General features: G+C 45.1%; 1 protein-coding gene across 2 annotated transcripts; it reads left to right on the top strand.

Annotated features, from left to right (window-relative positions):
• The first annotated feature begins 3,086 nt into the window (after positions 1-3,086).
• kctd20 (potassium channel tetramerization domain containing 20) lies at positions 3,087-17,948 on the top strand. Of its 2 annotated transcripts, XM_079808381.1 has the most exons (8): positions 3,087-3,160; positions 3,595-3,641; positions 6,295-6,445; positions 10,331-10,433; positions 10,504-10,624; positions 10,692-10,889; positions 17,204-17,314; positions 17,387-17,948. In XM_079808381.1, the coding sequence occupies exons 2-8, from the start codon at positions 3,617-3,619 to the stop codon at positions 17,638-17,640; spliced, it is 963 nt and encodes a 320-aa protein (XP_079664507.1). In that variant the 5' UTR covers positions 3,087-3,160; positions 3,595-3,616; the 3' UTR covers positions 17,641-17,948. The 2 variants fall into 2 exon arrangements, with proteins under 2 accessions (XP_079664507.1, XP_079664508.1); XM_079808382.1 differs by lacking the exon at positions 17,204-17,314 and having other exon boundaries at positions 17,387-17,936.
• The last annotated feature ends 3,120 nt before the right edge of the window (positions 17,949-21,068 follow it).

Raw genomic sequence — 21,068 nt, 5'->3', positions numbered from 1 at the left:
TTTTTTTCAACACGACTTGTTTTAAAAATTGCATGAATAAAGAATAAATAAACTGGATAACCATTGCTCTTTTAATGCACCGTCAACTGCTAATTTCAAAGCAAACACTTGCATCCCATAATCAAATTCAGTCAGCTAATAAAGCTTGATCATTTAATGCAATATAACATACCATTTAATATGAAGCATCAACCGTCTATATAGAAAACATTGACCTGTCCTGTATTGGCAATCTGAAAGACTAAGAAAAATGTTTGATAGATGCTATAGCCTACTTGGATAGGCTTAAACGGAATCCATAAACCTAAATCAGTCTATTTGAGCTTAAAGTCCGTACTGCTTATTTAAACGTTTGAAAAGAATGTCCTCCAATACCTGCACATTCATTGTAGACTTCAGCGGGGAAAGAAATGTACTTGAGGCATGAAAATGCGCGCTCACACTGACTTGCGTACCGGTAGATTCGTTGAAGACTGGTGCGCGGGCGTTTCACTCACGCTTGATCCGTCAACGTCACATGCTGGACTACTCAATTCATGATTGGTCACTGCCAAATTAAAATATTAAAAGAATGATAAAATAACGTTATTAACCGGTTAATGGTCTTTTCAAATTAACGTTTCTGTTCAGAACGATTCAAATTGATTTTGATTTCGTTTTCGTTTCTGTTCCTCTTAAAATTTCGTTCGTTTCCGGTTTTCGTTTTCGTTCCTTGAACCGGTTCAGAGTAGCCTGGATGCCAGCCGAATTTAGCCCCGCCCACAATTTTTTTTGCTCGGGCAATTCGGTCTGGACTCGCTCCATAGAGGAGTAATTATGCCCGAACAGAAACTGTTCGGACCAATGAAATCATCAGGGCGGGCTTTAGACGATGATGGACAGATGATCAACAGTAACGTAATCATCCACGTCATCGAAGGCTCTTGGGTTGAATTTGCTCTTATCCTAAACGGAGAACTTGTTCGTATATGCATTCACCTTCACTATTTCTCTCAGAAACGATGATCGTGTTGGTAAGTACTCTGTGTATCCTTAAATAATTTTATTACTGGCAAAGATCGTTTACACTCATCTTTTTCTTGTAACGTTACTGAATCCACGAGCGTGCAGACAGGGTTGCCAAGTGTTTTTGCAATGTCGCGCACAATTGCTACTCAAAACTATAGCCCAAAACAATAACTTTCCGGGGTGTTCTCCGGAAAAAAATGGCGTTTGGTTGGCAAAATATGTTATTGTGGCAAGGTTGCCTGCTAAAATTCGCATTCCTGGGTTTATATAATCACATAATTGGGGTCGCTTCAACCGGCGGACATGGAGAAAAACACGGACTTGGCAACACAGTGCAGTTGAGTTCTGTTGACATTTGACAACTAACGTTACGCGTCGCTCCGTTGCTCTGATTGGTTGTGGGTCTATCCAATTGAGGTCTTTCCTGGCTCGGTTGAAACACGCCCCATAATCACAGCTCAATGGAGCAGAATCAGACTCATATTCTGACTAGAATTGAGTATGGCCACGCCAGGCTAGGTTCAGAGCCCTGATAAATATAAATGTTTTATATATAAAAAATAATATTTTATTCTTAAATATATACATGCTTGTGTGTGTATTTATATATAAATAATAATTACACACACATATATTATGTAAACACAAACTTTTATTTTGGATGCGATTAATCGCGATTAATCTTTTGACAGCCCTAATTTTTATTTGTATGTTTTCAGAGAGGACTATCTTTCCTTTGTCCATGAAAGCAATCTCACTCAGAAATTGAATATATATGTATTTTCCTATAGATATGTGGTTGTCTTGGTGTGTGTCAAATTTGCCGTTGTTATCAGAGATTACAAGGTTTGGTTGCTAGGCGATATTGTTTTGGAACCAGATAACAACAATTTTCCTCAAAATTGACACAAACGTGTAGCTCAGTAAAAAAAAAAGTGTGGTTTTTAACAGAGATGAAAATAACAATAACTCATTTTGTCAGCACGGGTCATATAAAAACAGATTTATAAATTAATATGAGGGAATTGATACGAGGTTTCCACCCGAGAGTGACAATATTCAAAATGGCTAATATACTTTTTGATATCAAATGTGAACACTTATTGCACTACATATTTCCCAACTAAACACCCCTGAAACGCGACTCTTCTGAGGCGAGATTATATCGTTTCTGTTGCGTTGAAAACTGTGAGTGGATGTGTAGCATTTCCCGACATTGCTAAGGATGTTGCACATTGTTTTACTCGAAATGATCAACTTTTCTGTGATGGCTAGGTGATTTTGTGTTGGAAATTTCAGGAAACTTTAACAACATTTTTCCTCAAAATTGCCTCAAACGTGTAGCTCAGTGATTTTTTTTTTGTCCAATTCATAAAAATCATACATCATTTTGAAGGGCTTTTAAGATAAAAATAACAATAACTCATTTAGCCATAATGGGTATATCTATATATATGCAACAAAAAACAAAAACAGACGTAATGATTAATAAACTAAAATGAGGGAATTGATGAGAGGTTTCCACCTGAGAGTGACAATATTCAAAATGGTTAATTTACTTTTAGTTCATTTCATATCAAATGGGATCTACATTTCTGAAATTAAAAGAACACTTACACTACATATTTCCCAACTAAACACCCCTGAAAAGTGTCTCTTCTGAGGCGATTATACCGTTTCTGTTGCGTTGAAAACTGTGAGTGGATGTGACTAGCATTTCCCGACATTGCTAAGGGTGTTGAACATTGTTTTACTCGAATTGATCAACTTACCTGTTTTTTTTGTTTTGTTTAATGTATTTACATATTATTAAAGATTAAGTTATTATAACACAACAGTCTGTAGTCATTTCTGTGACGAAATATTTCGCGTCACGAGAGGGGCAACAATAAAGCATAAACAATAATCGCAGTAAAGACTTGCACTTGCTTTTAGCTCAAGTGTTTACATGTGTTCGTGGCCAATATTTTACCAAACCTGTCACAGAGGACTCGTTTAACTATAAAGTCCCCAGGCATCAGATGTGCGCGCGCATCCCTCCCTGCGGCTTCACGTGAGCGCCGCGCTTTTATTGGATTAATGTCGGTTAATCCGCGCGCCATGGAGTCTCGCGCCGAAGCCGGGTTTCAATGTTTTGAAAGCAGACACTCCGGTGAGTAACTAATTATTCTAAAGGTATTCAAATAATATTTATTTAATTAAAAACCGCTATATTAAACTAAAAAGTGTCTCTAAATGTGTTATTATTATTTCTGTACAATCTATCGTTGACTATTTGCATGTTTGTTAGGAATAAATTAGCCATGTTTGTTTATTCCTTTGCTACCATGATTTCTAAACCGCCTGCCGTAGTAATTTAATATTTGTGTACAACACTGTATATTGTATTCAATACCATGGTTTATATTTATAGTATTAAAAAGGTGATACTGTAATTAAGAACAGACCTTGAAGTGTATTTAAATGGGTCACATAAATCAACATGCGGGTAACCGGGTGTCTGTGGGGTTAAGCTGGACGCAGGAGACAGTCAGACGGGCGTAAGGAGTTTATAATATTACGTTCACCATATGGACCGTCTTACAGGTCTGCAGGAGTCCAGAAGATCATGATGGAGGAGGAGCACGCAACAGGTAAACAACACACCTTTTCAAGCATTTCTACAACCTCAAAAAGTCATTTAAAGGGATAGTTTGCTCAAAAAATATCAATTCTGTTATTAATTACTCACCCGTGAGACCTTCGTTTATCTTCACAACACAAATTATGATATTTCTGATGAAATCTGAGAGCTCTGACTCCTCCATTGACAGCAGTTTAACACTTTCAAAGTCCGTAAAGGCGGTAAAGATATCGTTAAAATAGTCCATGTGACTCCAGCGGTTCAACCTTAATGTGATGAAGAGATGAGAATACTTTAGTGCGCAAAAACAAACAAAATTATTCAACAATAACAGTGTAAACAGTGCAGCGCTTCCTACGGCAGAATGACTCGTGCGTATGCGTCGCGGTGCTCATGTGATCAGCGTTGGCCAATGGTGAGCCGGCGTTCTGACGCATCGGAAGCGCTGCACTGAATTTACTGCGTCAACAGCAACCAGTGTTGCCACAGTAACTTTGAAAAAGTAATCTGATTACTGATTACTCCTTTAAAAAGTAACTTAGTTACTTTACAGGTTACTTGATTTTAAAAGTAACTAAGTTAGATTACAAGTTACTTTATTAGTTACATTCAGCAGCTGCCGACAACAGCCCTGCCGCCTCGACATAGAAATGACAACCGTGTTTGCCAACACTCACTTTATTGGAAGTGCATTTTTAACAGTAACGTCAACAATGTATCTCCTGACATTTTAAGTTGAAATAAAAAAATACTTCCTGAAAAAAAAAAAAAATGTTTTAATAAAAAATTTAATAAAGACGATAACTATAACAATAACTATATTAGCATCCACATCAGCAGACGATAACTATAACGATAACTATATTAGCATCCACACCAGTGGACAATAACAATAACTATATTAGTGTTCACACCAGCGGACGATAACTATAACAATAACTATATTAGCATCCACATCAGCAGACGATAACTATAACGATAACTATATTAGTGTCCACACCAGCTGACAATAACTATAACGATAACTACATTAGTGTTCACACCAGTGGACTATAACTATAACGATAACTATATTAGTGTCCACACCAGAGGACGATAACTATAACGATAACTATATTAGTGTCCACACCAGTGGACAATAACTATAACAATAACTATATTAGTGTTCACACCAGCTGACGATAACTATAACGATAACTATATTAGTGTCCACACCAGCAGACGATAACTATAACAATAACTATATTAGCATCCACATCAGCAGACGATAACTATAACGATAACTATATTAGTGTCCACACCAGCTGACGATAACTATAACAATAACTATATTAGCATCCACATCAGCAGACGATAACTATAACGATAACTATATTAGTGTCCACACCAGCTGACGATAACTATAGCAATAACTATATTAGCATCCACATCAGCAGACGATAACTATAACGATAACTATATTAGTGTCCACACCAGCTGACGATAACTATAACAATAACTATATTAGCATCCACATCAGCAGACGATAACTATAACAATAACTATATTAGTGTCCACACCAGCTGACGATAACTATAACAATAACTATATTAGCATCCACATCAGCAGACGATAACTATAACGATAACTATATTAGTGTCCACACCAGCTGACAATAACTATAACGATAACTACATTAGTGTTCACACCAGCGGACGATAACTATAACGATAACTATATTGGTTTCCACACCAGCTGACGATAACTATAACAATAACTATAATAGTGTCCACACCTGCTGACGATAACTATAACGATAACTATATTAGTGTCCACACCCGCTGACGATAACTATAACGATAACTATATTGGTGTCCACACCAGCAGACGATAACTATAACAATAACTATATTAGAGTCCACACCAGCTGACGATAACTATAACGATAACTACATTAGTGTTCACACCAGCGGACGATAACTATAACGATAACTACATTAGTGTTCACACCAGCAGACGATAACTATAACAATAACTATATTAGTGTCCACACCCGCTGACGATAACTATAACGATAACTACATTAGTGTTCACACCAGCGGACGATAACTATAACGATATCTATATTGGTGTCCACACCAGCTGACGATAACTATATTGGTGTCCACACCAGCTGACGATAACTATAACAATGACTATATTAGCATCCACACCAGCGGACGATAACTATAACGATAACTATATTAGTGTCCACACAAGCTGACGATAACTATAACGATAACTATTAATCTGATTACTGGTTTGGAAATAGTAACGCGTTAGATTACTCGTTACTGGAAAAAAGTAGTCAGATTAGAGTAACGCATTACTGGCATCACTGACAGCGAACTGACACAAACATGAAGAAATTGTTGAATAAAGTCGTTATTTTTGTTTGTTTTTGTGCACAAAAAGTGATCTCATCTCTTCATCACATTAAGGTTGAACCACTGAAGGCCCATGGACTATTTTAACGATGTTTTTAGTAACTTTCTGGACCTTGAAAGTGTTAAATAGCTGTCTATGGAGTAAAAGAAATCTCTCGGATTTCATCAAACATATTTTCATTTGTGTTCCGAAGATGAACGACGGAGTAATTAATGACAGAATTAACATTTTTGACCCTTTAACCTCTTAATTTGCAGCCAGCAGGATCGCTGTAGGAGCAGAGGGCGGGGCTGATGTCGCACAGCCACGCCCTTTATCACGCGATCGGGTCACGCTAGTCGTTGACGGGACTCATTTTGTGGTGGATCCCGCCGTATTCACGACTTACCCGGATACAGTGCTTGGGAGGTACGGAACACGATGACCTTAATACTTATCGTTACGTGTGACCTAACGATGTGTGTTTCCGTTATGTGTGACCTAACGATGTGTGTGTTTCCGTTACGTGTGACCTAACGATGTGTGTTTCCGTTACGTGTGACCTAACGATGTGTGTTTCCGTTACGTATGACCTAGCGATATGTGTGTTTCCGTTACGTGTGACCTAACGATGTGTGTTTCCGTTACGTGTGACCTAACGATGTGTGTTTCCGTTACGTGTGACCTAGCGATATGTGTGTTTCCGTTACGTGTGACCTAACGATGTGTGTTTCCGTTACGTGTGACCTAGCGATATGTGTGTTTCCGTTACGTGTGACCTAACGAGGTGTGTTTCCATTACGTGTGACCTAACGATGTGTGTTTCCGTTACGTGTGACCTAACGATGTGTGTTTCCGTTACGTATGACCTAGCGATATGTGTGTTTCCGTTACGTGTGACCTAACGATGTGTGTTTCCGTTACGTGTGACCTAACGATGTGTGTTTCCGTTACGTGTGACCTAGCGATATGTGTGTTTCCGTTACGTGTGACCTAACGATGTGTGTTTCCGTTACGTGTGACCTAACGATGTGTGTTTCCGTTACGTGTGACCTAGCGATATGTGTGTTTCCGTTACGTGTGACCTAACGATGTGTGTTTCCGTTACGTGTGACCTAACGATGTGTGTTTCCGTTACATGTGACCTAACGATATGTGTTTCCGTTACGCGTGACCTAACGATGTGTGTTTCCGTTACGCGTGACCTAACGATGTGTGTTTCTGTTACGTGTGACCTAACGATGTGTGTTTCCGTTACGTGTGACCTAACGAGGTGTGTTTCCGTTACGTGTGACCTAACGATGTGTGTTTCCGTTACGTGTGACCTAACGATGTGTTTCCGTTACGCGTGACCTAACGATGTGTGTTTCCGTTACGTGTGTGTTTCCGTTACGTTTGACCTAACGATGTGTATTTCCGTTACGTGTGACCTAACGATGTGTGTTTCTGTTACGCGTGACCTAACGATGTGTGTTTCCGTTACGCGTGAGCTAACGATGTGTGTTTCTGTTACGTGTGACATAACGATGTGTGTTTCCGTTACGTGTGACCTAACGAGGTGTGTTTCCGTTACGTGTGACCTAACGATGTGTGTTTCCGTTACGTGTGACCTAACGATGTGTTTCCGTTACGTGTGACCTAACGATGTGTGTTTCCGTTACGTTTGTGTTTCCGTTACGTGTGTGTTTCCGTTACGTTTGACCTAACGATGTGTATTTCTGTTACGTGTGACCTAACGATGTGTTTTTCCGTTACACATGACCTAACGATGTGTGTTTCCGTTATGTGTGACCTAACGATGTGTGTTTCCGTTACGTGTGACCTAACGAGGTGTGTTTCCGTTTCGTGTGACCTAATGAGGTGTGTTTCCGTTACGTGTGACCTAACGATGTGTATTTCTGTTACGTGTGACCTAACGATGTGTGATCCGTTACGCATGACCTAACGATGTGTGTTTCCGTTATGTGTGACCTAACGATGTGTGTTTCCGTTACGTGTGACCTAACGATGTGTGTTTCCGTTTCGTGTGACCTAATGATGTGTGTTTCCGTTACGTGTGACCTAACGATGTGTGTTTCCGTTACGCGTGACCTAACGATGTGTGTTTCCGTTACGCGTGACCTAAAGATGTGTGTTTCCGTTACGTGTGACCTAATGAGGTGTGTTTCCGTTACGCATGACCTAACGATGTGTGTTTCCGTTATGCGTGACCTAACGATGTGTGTTTCCGTTGAGTGTGACCTAACGATGTGTGTTTCCATTACGCGTGACCTAACGGTGTGTGTTTCCGTTACGTGTGACCTAACGATGTGTGTTTCCATTACGCGTGACCTAACGGTGTGTGTTTCCGTTATGTGTGACCTAACGATGTGTGTTTCCGTTATGTGTGACCTAACGATGTGTGTTTCCGTTACGTGTGACCTAACGATGTGTGTTTCCGTTACGAGTGACCTAACGATATGTGTTTCCATTACGTGTGACCTTACGATGTGTGTTTCCGTTATGTGTGACCTAACGAGGTGTGTTTCCGTTACGTGTGACCTAACGATGTGTGTTTCCGTTACGCGTGACCTAACGATGTGTGTTTCCGTTACGCGTGACCTAACGATGTGTGTTTCCGTTACGTGTGACCTATCGATGTGTGACCTAACGATGTGTGACCTAACGATGTGTGTTTCCGTTATGCGTGACCTAACGATGTGTGTTTTCGTTATGTGTGACCTAACGATGTGTGTTTCCGTTACGTGTGACCTAACGATGTGTGTTTCCGTTACGAGTGACCTAACGATGTGTGTTTCCATTACGTGTGACCTAACGATGTGTGTTTCCATTACGTGTGACCTTACGATGTGTGTTTCCGTTATGTGTGACCTAACGATGTGTGTTTCCGTTATGTGTGACCTAACGATGTGTGTTTCCGTTACGTGTGACCTAACACGGTGTGTTTCCGTTACGTGTGACCTAGCGAGGTGTTTCCGTTACGCGTGACCTAAAGATGTGTGTTTCCGTTACGTGTGACCTAACGATGTGTGACCTAATGATGTGTGTTTCCGTTACGCGTGACCTAACGATGTGTGTTTCCGTTACGCGTGACCTAACGATGTGTGTTTCCGTTACGTGTGACCTAACGATGTGTGACCTAACGATGTGTGTTTCCGTGATGTGTGACCTAACGATGTGTGTTTCCGTTACGTGTGACCTAACGATGTGTGTTTCCGTTTTGTGTGACCTAACAATGTGTGTTTCCGTTATGTGTGACCTAACGATGTGTGTTTCCGTTATGTGTGACCTAACGATGTGTGTTTCCGTTATGTGTGACCTAACGATGTGTGTTTCCGTTACGTGTGACCTAACACGGTGTGTTTCCGTTACGTGTGACCTAGCGAGGTGTTTCCGTTACGCGTGACCTAATGAGGTGTGTTTCCGTTATGTGTGACCTAACGATGTGTGACCTAATGATGTGTGTTTCCGTTACGCGTGACCTAACGATGTGTGTTTCCGTTACGCGTGACCTAACGATGTGTGTTTCCGTTACGTGTGACCTAACGATGTGTGACCTAACGATGTGTGTTTCCGTGATGTGTGACCTAACGATGTGTGTTTCCGTTACGTGTGACCTAACGAGGTGTGTTTCCGTTACGTGTGACCTAACGAGGTGTGTTTCCATTATGTGTGACCTAACGATGTGTGACCTAACGATGTGTGTTTCCGTTATGTGTGACCTATCGAGGTGTGACCTAACAATGTGTGTTTCCGTTACGCGTGACCTAACGATGTGTGTTTCCGTTACGTGTGACCTAACGATGTGTGACCTAACGATGTGTGTTTCCGTGATGTGTGACCTAACGATGTGTGTTTCCGTTACGTGTGACCTAACGAGGTGTGTTTCCGTTACGTGTGACCTAACGAGGTGTGTTTCCATTATGTGTGATCTAACGATGTGTGACCTAACGATGTGTGTTTCCGTTATGTGTGACCTATCGAGGTGTGACCTAACAATGTGTGTTTCCGTTACGCGTGACCTAACGAGCTGTGACCTAACGATGTGTGTTTCCGTTATGTGTGACCTAACGATGTGCGTTTCCGTTACGCGTGACCTAACGATGTGCGTTTCCGTTACGCGTGACCTAATGATGTGCGTTTCCGTTACGCGTGACCTAACGAGGTGTGACCTAACGATGTGTGTTTCCGTTATGTGTGACCTAACGATGTGTGACCTAACGATGTGTGTTTCCGTTACGTGTGACCTAACGATGTGTGACCTAACGATGTGTGTTTCCGTTACATGTGACCTAACGATGTGTGTTTCCGCAGAATGTTTGGTCGAGCGCGACAGCACAGCTTCACGCGTCCGAACGCTAAAGGTCAATATGAAATCGCAGAGGGCATCGGCGCCAACATCTTCAGAGTCATACTGGTACGTACATGTTTCCCTGCAGCCCATGGCGGATTGTGCGCGACTTTAGCGTAATCCATGTTTCGCGCAGGACTTCTACCGTGCCGGCCTGCTGCTCTGTCCGGAGGGCGTGTCTTTGGCGGAGCTGCGCGAGGCCTGCGATTATCTGTGTATAAACTTCGACTACAGCACCGTCAGATGCCGAGACCTCAGTGAGTAAAAGCCTTCGCTGTAAACCCTCGCGCGCGCTCCAGCTAATCAGCGCTTGTGTCCAATCAGGCGCTCTGCTGCACGAGCTGTCCAATGACGGCGCGCGGCGGCGGTTCGAGGCGTTCCTGGAGGAGCTGCTGGTCCCGGCGATGGTGTCCAGCGCGCAGGAGGGAGAGCGGGAGTCGCACATCGTGGTCCTGACGGATGAGGATATCGTGGACTGGGATCATGACCACCCACCGCCCATGGGGGAGGAACACACACAGAGTGAGGCACACACTCACACACACACTCACACATGAAGACTAGACTTTTATATTAAACTAAATATGTGTATGTGTGTGTGTGTGTGTGTGTGTGTGTGAAGGTTCACTAAAGTGACCTTACACACACACACACACACACACAGTGATTTTGGTGTGCAGTAAAGTGGTCTGGTTTCTGCTGGTCAGATCTTCATCAGTGTAAAAGCAAGCGCTCTCTTCCTCTGTTCCTCTCCTCCTCTGTTCCTCTCCTCCTCTGTTCTTCTCTTCCTCTCCTCCTCTGTTCCTCTCCTCCTCTGTTCTTCTCTTCCTCTCCTCCTCTGTTCCTCTCCTCCTCTGTTCTTCTCTTCCTCTCCTCCTCTGTTCTTCTCTTCCTCTCCTCCTCTCTTCCTCTATTCCTCTCCTCCTCTGTTCTTCTCCTCCTCTCTTCCTCTCCTCCTCTCTTCCTCTATTCCTCTCCTCCTCTGTTCTTCTCCTCCTCTCTTCCTCTCCTCCTCTGTTCTTCTCCTCCTCTCTTCCTCTCCTCTGTTCTTCTCCTCCTCTCTTCCTCTCCTCCTCTGTTCTTCTCCTCCTCTGTTCCTCTCCTCTGTTCCTCTCCTCCTCTGTTCCTCTCCTCCTCTGTTCCTCTCCTCTGTTCCTCTCCTCCTCTGTTCCTCTCCTCTTCTCCTGCTCTCCTCCTCTGTTCTTCTCCTCCTCTCCTCATCTGTTCTTCTCCTCCTCTCCTCTTCTCCTCTCCTCATCTGTTCTTCTCCTCCTCTCCTCTTCTCCTCTCCTCATCTGTTCTTCTCCTCCTCTCTTCTCCTCCTCTCCTCATCTGTTCTTCTCCTCCTCTCCTCCTCCTCTCCTCATCTGTTCTTCTCCTCCTCTCCTGCTCTCCTCCTCATCTGTTCTTCTCCTCCTCTCTTCTCCTCCTCTCCTCATCTGTTCTTCTCCTCCTCTCCTCCTCCTCTCCTCATCTGTTCTTCTCCTCCTCTCTTCTCCTCCTCTCCTCATCTGTTCTTCTCCTCCTCTCCTCTTCTCCTCTCTCCTCATCTGTTCTTCTCCTCCTCTCCTCCTCCTCTCCTCATCTGTTCTTCTCCTCCTCTCCTCTCCTCATCTGTTCTTCTCCTCCTCTCCTCTTCTCCTCTCCTCATCTGTTCTTCTCCTCCTCTCTTCTCCTCCTCTCCTCATCTGTTCTTCTCCTCCTCTTCTCCTCTGTTCCTCTCCTCTTCTCCTGCTCTCCTCCTCTGTTCTTCTCCTCCTCTCCTCTGTTCCTCTCCTCATCTGTTCTTCTCCTCCTCTCCTCTTCTCCTCTCCTCATCTGTTCTTCTCCTCCTCTCCTCCTCCTCTCCTCATCTGTTCTTCTCCTCCTCTGTTCCTCTCCTCTGTTCTTCTCCTCCTCTCCTCCTCTGTTCTTCTCCTCCTCTCCTCCTCTGTTCTTCTCCTCCTCTGTTCCTCTCCTCTGTTCTTCTCCTCCTCACTTCCTCTCCTCTGTTCTTCTCCTCCTCTCCTCCTCTGTTCTTCTCCTCCTCTCCTCCTCTGTTCTTCTCCTCCTCTGTTCCTCTCCTCTGTTCTTCTTCTCCTCTCCTCCTCTGTTCTTCTCCTCCTCTCCTCCTCTGTTCTTCTCCTCCTCTGTTCCTCTCCTCTGTTCTTCTCCTCCTCTGTTCCTCTCCTCTGTTCTTCTCCTCCTCTCCTCCTCTGTTCTTCTCCTCCTCTCCTCCTCTGTTCTTCTCCTCCTCTGTTCCTCTCCTCTGTTCTTCTCCTCTGTTCTTCTCCTCCTCTCCTCCTCTGTTCTTCTCCTCCTCTCCTCATCTGTTCTTCTCCTCCTCTGTTCCTCTCCTCTGTTCTTCTTCTCCTCTCCTCCTCTGTTCTTCTCCTCCTCTCCTCCTCTGTTCTTCTCCTCCTCTGTTCCTCTCCTCTGTTCTTCTCCTCCTCTGTTCCTCTCCTCTGTTCTTCTTCTCCTCTCCTCCTCTGTTCTTCTCCTCCTCTCCTCCTCTGTTCTTCTCCTCCTCTGTTCCTCTCCTCTGTTCTTCTCCTCCTCTGTTCCTCTCCTCTGTTCTTCTCCTCCTCTCCTCCTCTGTTCTTCTCCTCCTCTCCTCCTCTGTTCTTCTCCTCCTCTGTTCCTCTCCTCTGTTCCTCTCCTCTGTTCTTCTCCTCCTCTCCTCCTCTGTTCTTCTCCTCCTCTCCTCCTCTGTTCTTCTCCTCCTCTGTTCCTCTCCTCTGTTCTTCTCCTCCTCACTTCCTCTCCTCCTCTGTTCTTCTCCTCCTCTGTTCCTCTCCTCTCCTCCTCTCCTCCTCTTCTCCTCTGTTCCTCTCCTCTGCTCTTCTCCTCCTGTCCTGCTCTCCTCCTCTGTTCTTCTCCTCCTCTCCTCTTCTCCTCTCCTCATCTGTTCTTCTCCTCCTCTCCTCTTCTCCTCTCCTCATCTGTTCTTCTCCTCCTCTCCTCTTCTCCTCTCCTCATCTGTTCTTCTCCTCCTCTCCTCATCTGTTCTTCTCCTCCTCTCCTCATCTGTTCTTCTCCTCCTCTCCTCCTCTCCTCTTCTCCTCTCCTCATCTGTTCTCCTCCTCCTCTCCTCATCTGTTCTTCTCCTCCTCTCCTCATCTGTTCTTCTCCTCCTCTCCTCCTGTCCTCCTCTGTTCTCCTCCTCTCCTCTCCTCCTCTCCTCATCTGTTCTTCTCCTCCTCTCCTCTTCTCCTCTCCTCATCTGTTCTTCTCCTCCTCTCCTCCTCTCCTCATCTGTTCTTCTCCTCCTCTCCTCCTCCTCTCCTCATCTGTTCTTCTCCTCCTCTCCTCTTCTCCTCTCCTCATCTGTTCTTCTCCTCCTCTCCTCCTCTCCTCATCTGTTCTTCTCCTCCTCTCCTCCTCTCCTCATCTGTTCTTCTCCTCCTCTGTTCCTCTCCTCTTCTCCTGCTCTCCTCCTCTCCTCATCTGTTCTTCTCCTCCTCTCCTCCTCTTCTCCTCTGTTCCTCTCCTCCTGTCCTCCTCTCATCTCTTCTGTTCCTCTCCTCTTCTCCTGCTCTCCTCCTCTCCTCATCTGTTCTTCTCCTCCTCTTCTCCTCCTCTCCTCATCTGTTCTTCTCCTCCTCTCCTCCTCTTCTCCTCTGTTCCTCTCCTCCTGTCCTCCTCTCATCTCCTCCTCTGTTCCTCTCCTCTTCTCCTGCTCTCCTCATCTCCTCATCTGTTCTTCTCCTCCTCTCCTCATCTGTTCTTCTCCTCCTCTCCTCCTCTTCTCCTCTGTTCCTCTCCTCCTCTCCTCCTCTCCTCTTCTCCTCCTCTCCTCTTCTCCTCTCCTCATCTGTTCTTCTCCTCCTCTCCTCATCTGTTCTTCTCCTCCTCTCCTCTTCTCCTCTCCTCATCTGTTCTTCTCCTCCTCTCCTCCTCCTCTCCTCATCTGTTCTTCTCCTCCTCTCCTCTTCTCCTCTCCTCATCTGTTCTTCTCCTCCTCTCCTCTTCTCCTCTCCTCATCTGTTCTTCTCCTCCTCTCCTCATCTGTTCTTCTCCTCCTCTCCTCCTCTCCTCATCTGTTCTTCTCCTCCTCTCCTCCTCTCCTCATCTGTTCTTCTCCTCCTCTCCTCCTCTCCTCATCTGTTCTTCTCCTCCTCTTCTCCTCTGTTCCTCTCCTCCTCTCCTCCTCTGTTCTTCTCCTCCTCTCCTCTACTCCTCTCCTCATCTGTTCTTCTCCTCCTCTGTTCCTCTCCTCTTCTCCTGCTCTCCTCCTCTCCTCATCTGTTCTTCTCCTCCTCTCCTCATCTGTTCTTCTCCTCCTCTCCTCATCTGTTCTTCTACTCCTCTCCTCATCTGTTCTTCTCCTCCTCTGTTCCTCTCCTCTTCTCCTGCTCTCCTCCTCTCCTCATCTGTTCTTCTCCTCCTCTCCTCATCTGTTCTTCTCCTCCTCTCCTCCTCTTCTCCTCCTCTCCTCTTCTCCTCTCCTCATCTGTTCTTCTCCTCCTCTCCTCCTCCTCTCCTCATCTGTTCTTCTCCTCCTCTCCTCCTCTTCTCCTCCTCTCCTCTTCTCCTCTCCTCATCTGTTCTTCTCCTCCTCTCCTCCTCCTCTCCTCATCTGTTCTTCTCCTCCTCTCCTCTTCTCCTCTCCTCATCTGTTCTTCTCCTCCTCTCCTCTTCTCCTCTCCTCATCTGTTCTTCTCCTCCTCTCCTCATCTGTTCTTCTCCTCCTCTCCTCTTCTCCTCTCCTCATCTGTTCTTCTCCTCCTCTCCTCATCTGTTCTTCTCCTCCTCTCCTCTTCTCCTCTCCTCATCTGTTCTTCTCCTCCTCCTCTCCTCATCTGTTCTTCTCCTCCTCTCCTCTCCTCATCTGTTCTTCTCCTCCTCTCCTCTTCTCCTCTCCTCATCTGTTCTTCTCCTCCTCTCCTCATCTGTTCTTCTCCTCCTCTTCTCCTCTCCTCATCTGTTCTTCTCCTCCTCTCCTCTTCTCCTCTCCTCATCTGTTCTTCTCCTCCTCTTCTCCTCTCCTCATCTGTTCTTCTCCTCCTCTCCTCTTCTCCTCTCCTCCTCTGTTCTTCTCCTCCTCTCCTCTTCTCCTCTCCTCCTCTGTTCTTCTCCTCCTCTCCTCTTCTCCTCTCCTCCTCTGTTCTTCTCCTCCTCTCCTCTTCTCCTCTCCTCATCTGTTCTTCTCCTCCTCTCCTCTTCTCCTCTCCTCATCTGTTCTTTTCCTCCGCTCCTCATCTGTTCTTCTCCTCCTCTTCTCCTCTGTTCCTCTCCTCCTCTCCTCTTTTCCTCTCCTCATCTGTTCTTTTCCTCCGCTCCTCATCTGTTCTTCTCCTCCTCTTCTCCTCTGTTCCTCTCCTCCTCTCCTCCTCTCATCTCCTCCTCTGTTCTCCTCCTCTCCTCTCCTCTCCTCATCTGTTCTTCTCCTCCTGTCCTCCTCTCATCTCCTCCTCTGTTCTCCTCCTCTCCTCTCCTCTCCTCCTCTCCTCATCTGTTCTTCTCCTCCTCTCATCTCCTCCTCTGTTCCTCTCCTCTGCTCTTCTCCTCCTCTCCTCCTCTCATCTCCTCCTCTGTTCTCCTCCTCTCCTCTCATCTCCTCCTCTGTTCCTCTCCTCTGCTCTTCTCCTCCTGTCCTCCTCTCCTCCTCTGTTCTTCTCCTCCTCTCCTCTTCTCCTCTCCTCATCTGTTCTTCTCCTCCTCTCCTCTTCTCCTCTCTTCCTCTGTTCCTCTCCTCTTCTCCTCCTCTCCTCTTCTCCTCTCCTCATCTGTTCTTCTCCTCCTCTCCTCATCTGTTCTTCTCCTCCTCTCCTCTCCTCATCTGTTCTTCTCCTCCTCTCCTCTCCTCATCTGTTCTTCTCCTCCTCTCCTCGTCTGTTCTTCTCCTCCTCTTCTCCTCTGTTCCTCTCCTCCTGTCCTCCTCTGTTCCTCTCCTCCTCTGTTCCTCTCCTCCTCTCCTCTCCTCTTCTCCTCTCCTCATCTGTTCTTCTCCTCCTCTCCTCTCCTCTTCTCCTCTCCTCATCTGTTCTTCTCCTCCTCTCCTCTTCTCCTCTCCTCATCTGTTCTTCTCCTCCTCTCCTCTTCTCCTCTCCTCATCTGTTCTTCTCCTCCTCTCCTCCTCCTCTCCTCCTCTGTTCTCCTCCTCTCCTCTCCTCATCTGTTCTTCTCCTCCTCTCCTCCTCCTCTCCTCCTCTGTTCTCCTCCTCTCCTCTCCTCCTCTGTTCTCCTCCTCTCCTCTCCTCCTCTGTTCTCCTCCTCTCCTCTTCTCCTCTCCTCATCTGTTCTTCTCCTCCTCTCCTCCTCCTCTCCTCCTCTGTTCTCCTCCTCTCCTCTCCTCCTCTGTTCTCCTCCTCTCCTCTCCTCCTCTGTTCTCCTCCTCTCCTCTCCTCCTCTGTTCTCCTCCTCTCCTCTTCTCCTCTCCTCATCTGTTCTTCTCCTCCTCTCCTCTCCTCCTCTGTTCTCCTCCTCTCCTCTCCTCCTCTGTTCTCCTCCTCTCCTCTTCTCCTCTCCTCATCTGTTCTTCTCCTCCTCTCCTCTCCTCCTCTGTTCTCCTCCTCTCCTCTCCTCCTCTGTTCTCCTCTTCTCCTCTCCTCCTCTGTTCTCCTCCTCTCCTCTTCTCCTCTCCTCATCTGTTCTTCTCCTCCTCTCCTCTCCTCCTCTGTTCTCCTCCTCTCCTCTCCTCCTCTGTTCTCCTCTTCTCCTCTCCTCCTCTGTTCTCCTCCTCTCCTCTCCTCCTCTGTTCTCCTCCTCTCCTCTTCTCCTCTCCTCATCTGTTCTTCTCCTCCTCTCCTCTTCTCCTCTCCTCATCTGTTCTTCTCCTCCTCTCCTCCTCTTCTCCTCTGTTCCTCTCCTCCTGTCCTCCTCTCATCTCCTCCTCCTCTCCTCTCCTCCTCTAGTCATCTACAGCTCCAGACTCTTCCGCTTCTTCAAGTTCATAGAGAACAGAGATGTGGCTAAAGCTCTGCTGAAGGAGCGCGGCCTGAAGAACATCCGCATCGGGATCGAGGGTAAACTCACACACACTGATTGACAGACCCGTTACCGTGCCAACGCTCCACCAACCCCGTTCTGTGTCCCAGGATACCCCACCTGCAAGGAGAAGGTGAAGCGGCGGCCGGGCGGCAGGTCGGAGGTCATCTACAGCTACGTCCAGCGGCCCTTCCTGCAGCTGTCCTGGGAGAAGGAGGAGGGCAAGAGCAGACACGTGGACTTCCAGTGTGTGCGCAGCCGCAGCGTCCCCAACCTCATCACCGCTCTGGGGGAGGGGCCTACTCGAGCCACGCCCACTCCACAGGTCGACGAGCTGGACCGGCTGAACGGCCCCGCCCCATGACTCCAGTCACTGACCTTTGAACTTATGAGATCTTTCCACCATTGTGTCCTTCATAATCAATAACCACTGACTCTGATCAGGGCGTTCGATTATTAAACAGCATTCCTGTGAGTGACAGGAGGACTTCCTGTGTGTGTGAGCGCCACCTGGTGTCAGTAATAACCTTTTATAAAGCATTTATATCTGGTTTTATATCATTTGTTAAATGAACGCATGAGGATCGGAATAAAGATGTTTTAATGTTTTCTGTATTTATTTCATCACATGTACATACAATAAAAATATTTGTGACTCTACACCAATCAGGCATAACATCTCTCGGTGAAGTGAATAACACTGATGATCTCTTCATCTCCTGTTAGAATGTACATTTCCTGAAGAAAATGTTAGTGGTGCTTGCCGTGGCAAAAAAAAAAAATCCACTCGGATGCTCGGGTGTGTGTACTGGTTACTCACCCGAGACAAAAGAGCCCACCCCCATGTCTGTACGATGTTCTGGTGCTGAGATATGGCTTATTCATGCATTTGTACGGTTGCTAGGGTACTCTAAATGGTTGCTAGGGTGTGGCTATACAGTTTATGAGGGGATATTTAAAGACTATTGGCCAGTCTGAGTCAAAAGAGCCCAACTCTGTATTTCTACAATGCTCTTGTACTGAGATATGGCTTGTTAATGTTGATATATGGTTGCTAGGGTGCTGTATCTGGTTGCTAGGGTGTGGCTATACAGTTTATGAGGTGATATTTAAAGACTATTGGCCAGTCTGAATAAAAGAGCCCAACTCTGTATTTCTACAATGCTCTTGTGCTGAGATATGGCTCGTTAATGTTGATATATGGTTGCTAGGGTGCTGTAACTGGTTGCTAGGGTGTGGCTATACAGTTTATGAGGTGATATTTAAAGACTATTGGCCAGTCTGAGTAAAAGAGCCCAACTCTGTATTTCTACAATGCTCTTGTGCTGAGAAATGGCTCGTTAATGTTGATATATGGTTGCTAGGGTGCTGTATCTGGTTGCTAGGGTGTGGCTATACAGTTTATGAGGTGATATTTAAAGACTATTGGCCAGTTTGAATAAAAGAGCCCAACTCTGTATTTCTACAATGCTCTTGTGCTGAGATATGGCTCGTTAATGTTGATATATGGTTGCTAGGGTGCTGTAACTGGTTGCTAGGGTATGGCTATACAGTTTATGTGGTGATATTTAAAGACTATTGGCCAGTCTGAGTAAAAGAGCCCAACTCTGTATTTCTACAATGCTCTTGTGCTGAGATATGGCTCGTTAATGTTGATATATGGTTGCTAGGGTGCTGTAACTGGTTGCTAGGGTGTGGCTATACAGTTTATGAGGTGATATTTAAAGATTATTGGCCAGTCTGAGGCAAAAGAGCCCAACTCTATATTTCTACAATGCTCTTGTGCTGAGATATGGCTCGTTAATGTTGATATATGGTTGCTAGGGTGCTGTAACTGGTTGCTAGGGTGTGGCTATACAGTTTATGAGGTGATATTTAAAGACTATTGGCCAGTCTGAGTAAAAGAGCCCAACTCTGTATTTTTCTACAATGCTCTTGTGCTGAGATATGGCTCGTTAATGTTGATATATGGTTGCTAGGTTGCTGTAACTGGTTTCTAGGGTGTGGCTGTACAGTTTATGAGGTGATATTTAAAGACTATTGGCCAGTCTGAGTAAAAGAGCCCAACTCTGTATTTCTACAATGCTCTTGTGCTGAGATATGGCTCGTTAATGTTGATATATGGTTGCTAGGGTGCTGTAACTGGTTGCTAGGGTGTGGCTATACAGTTTATGAGGTGATATTTAAAGATTATAGGCCAGTCTGAGTCAAAAGAGCCCAACTCTATATTTCTACAATGCTCTTGTGCTGAGATATGGCTCGTTAATGTTGATATATGGTTGCTAGGGTGCTGTAACTGGTTGCTAGGGTGTGGCTATACAGTTTATGAGGTGATATTTAAAGACTATTGGCCAGTCTGAGTAAAAGAGCCCAACTCTGTATTTCTACAATGCTCTTGTGCTGAGATATTGCTCGTTAATGTTGATATATGGTTGCTAGGGTGCTGTAACTGGTTGCTAGGGTGTGGCTATACAGTTTATGAGGTGATATTTAAAGACTATTGGCCAGTCTGAGTAAAAGAGCCCAACTCTGTATTTCTACAATGCTCTTGTGTTGAGATATGGCTCGTTAATGTTGATGTATGGTTGCTAGGGTGCTGTAACAGGTTGCTAGGGCATGGCTATGACGTTTTTTGGGTCAGTACTTATTAGCTGCTTGATAGGGCGATTCAAATGAGCCCAGCCCCAAGTCTCTGTGATTTTCTGATGCAGAGATATGATCACACAACCTCTTCTCTATCTTAAGTCTATGGGGACCCAATTTGGAAGATTTTTCGCCCGCCGAAAAAAAACATTGTACGCCCGATCGCTTAGAAGAGATATAGCACACCTCTCCTCAATAAGCCGCACGATTTGACACCTCATTCATGGGTCTACGACAAACGGTGCCGGAGGAGTAGCGCGCCAAAGTTTCGTAATCACGATTAGCATTTGGTTAGCATGATGCTAACACGATTAGCATATAGCTAGCATGTTTTTAAGAAGAAAAACGCCACACACACTCGTTCTCACATAGAGAAAATTAGGCCTGTCACGATAACTACTTTTTGTTCCGCGATATATCGTCCCAGAAATGATTGCGATAAACGATATTATTGTCATTTTAAGACTATTTTAAGACCACTGAATATATAATCCTAATATAACGGCATAATAATGCAGACCTACACACTTTCAAATGACAACCTTTAATTCTTTAGATCATGGAAATTAAGGGTAAAAAATTAATTATCCTAAATAAAAAATTGAATAAATAGTAAATAAACATTTTCCCTTGTGAAGCGGCTTTAAGCTCGTCATTCTGCGTTGGCGGATCAGGCGATCGCGGCTTTGAAATCGAGTCCATTTGGGCTTATTCTTCCAAACCATCAGTAGTGGTCAGGAAAACACTATAACGCCTAAAATGGCGGCTTTTCACCTGGTGATACGGATGACAGCACAATCGAGTCAAATGTTGGTGACATTCATTATCATGTAAACAAAATGGCCGATATATTGCATCACAAAACATGATTGACGTCATGTATATTGTGCGATATATTGATTATTGCGACAGGCCTAGAGAAAAAACATCGCGGAGTAAAGACACTGACAACACGCCGACAGACAGGACAGAGCGAGTTACTTTTGATATGAAACAAAGTCTTAACTTTGAAATTGTCATTTCTTTTAAAGAAATTTAAACAAAGTGTTTTGTGGCTCTTTAATGTGTGGGGATCGCTGCTCGTGAACCGATCATCTCTGAATCTAGTTCATTGATAAGCATCACATAAACATGAATGAACACTAAAAT

Source organism: Gobio gobio (assembly GCF_949357685.1).
Source record: "Gobio gobio genome assembly, chromosome: 24".
In the NCBI taxonomy this organism is placed as follows: Eukaryota; Metazoa; Chordata; class Actinopteri; order Cypriniformes; family Gobionidae; genus Gobio; species Gobio gobio.
This window is presented reverse-complemented; position numbering and strand designations above follow the sequence as displayed.

Coding starts and splice junctions, on each gene's coding strand:
- kctd20 (XM_079808381.1), top strand. CDS start 3,617: ATGATGGAGGAGGAGCACGCAACAG. Junction 6,446..10,330: donor CCGGATACAGTGCTTGGGAG/GTACGGAACACG, acceptor GTGTTTCCGCAG/AATGTTTGGTCGAGCGCGAC. Junction 10,625..10,691: donor CGTCAGATGCCGAGACCTCA/GTGAGTAAAAGC, acceptor GTGTCCAATCAG/GCGCTCTGCTGCACGAGCTG.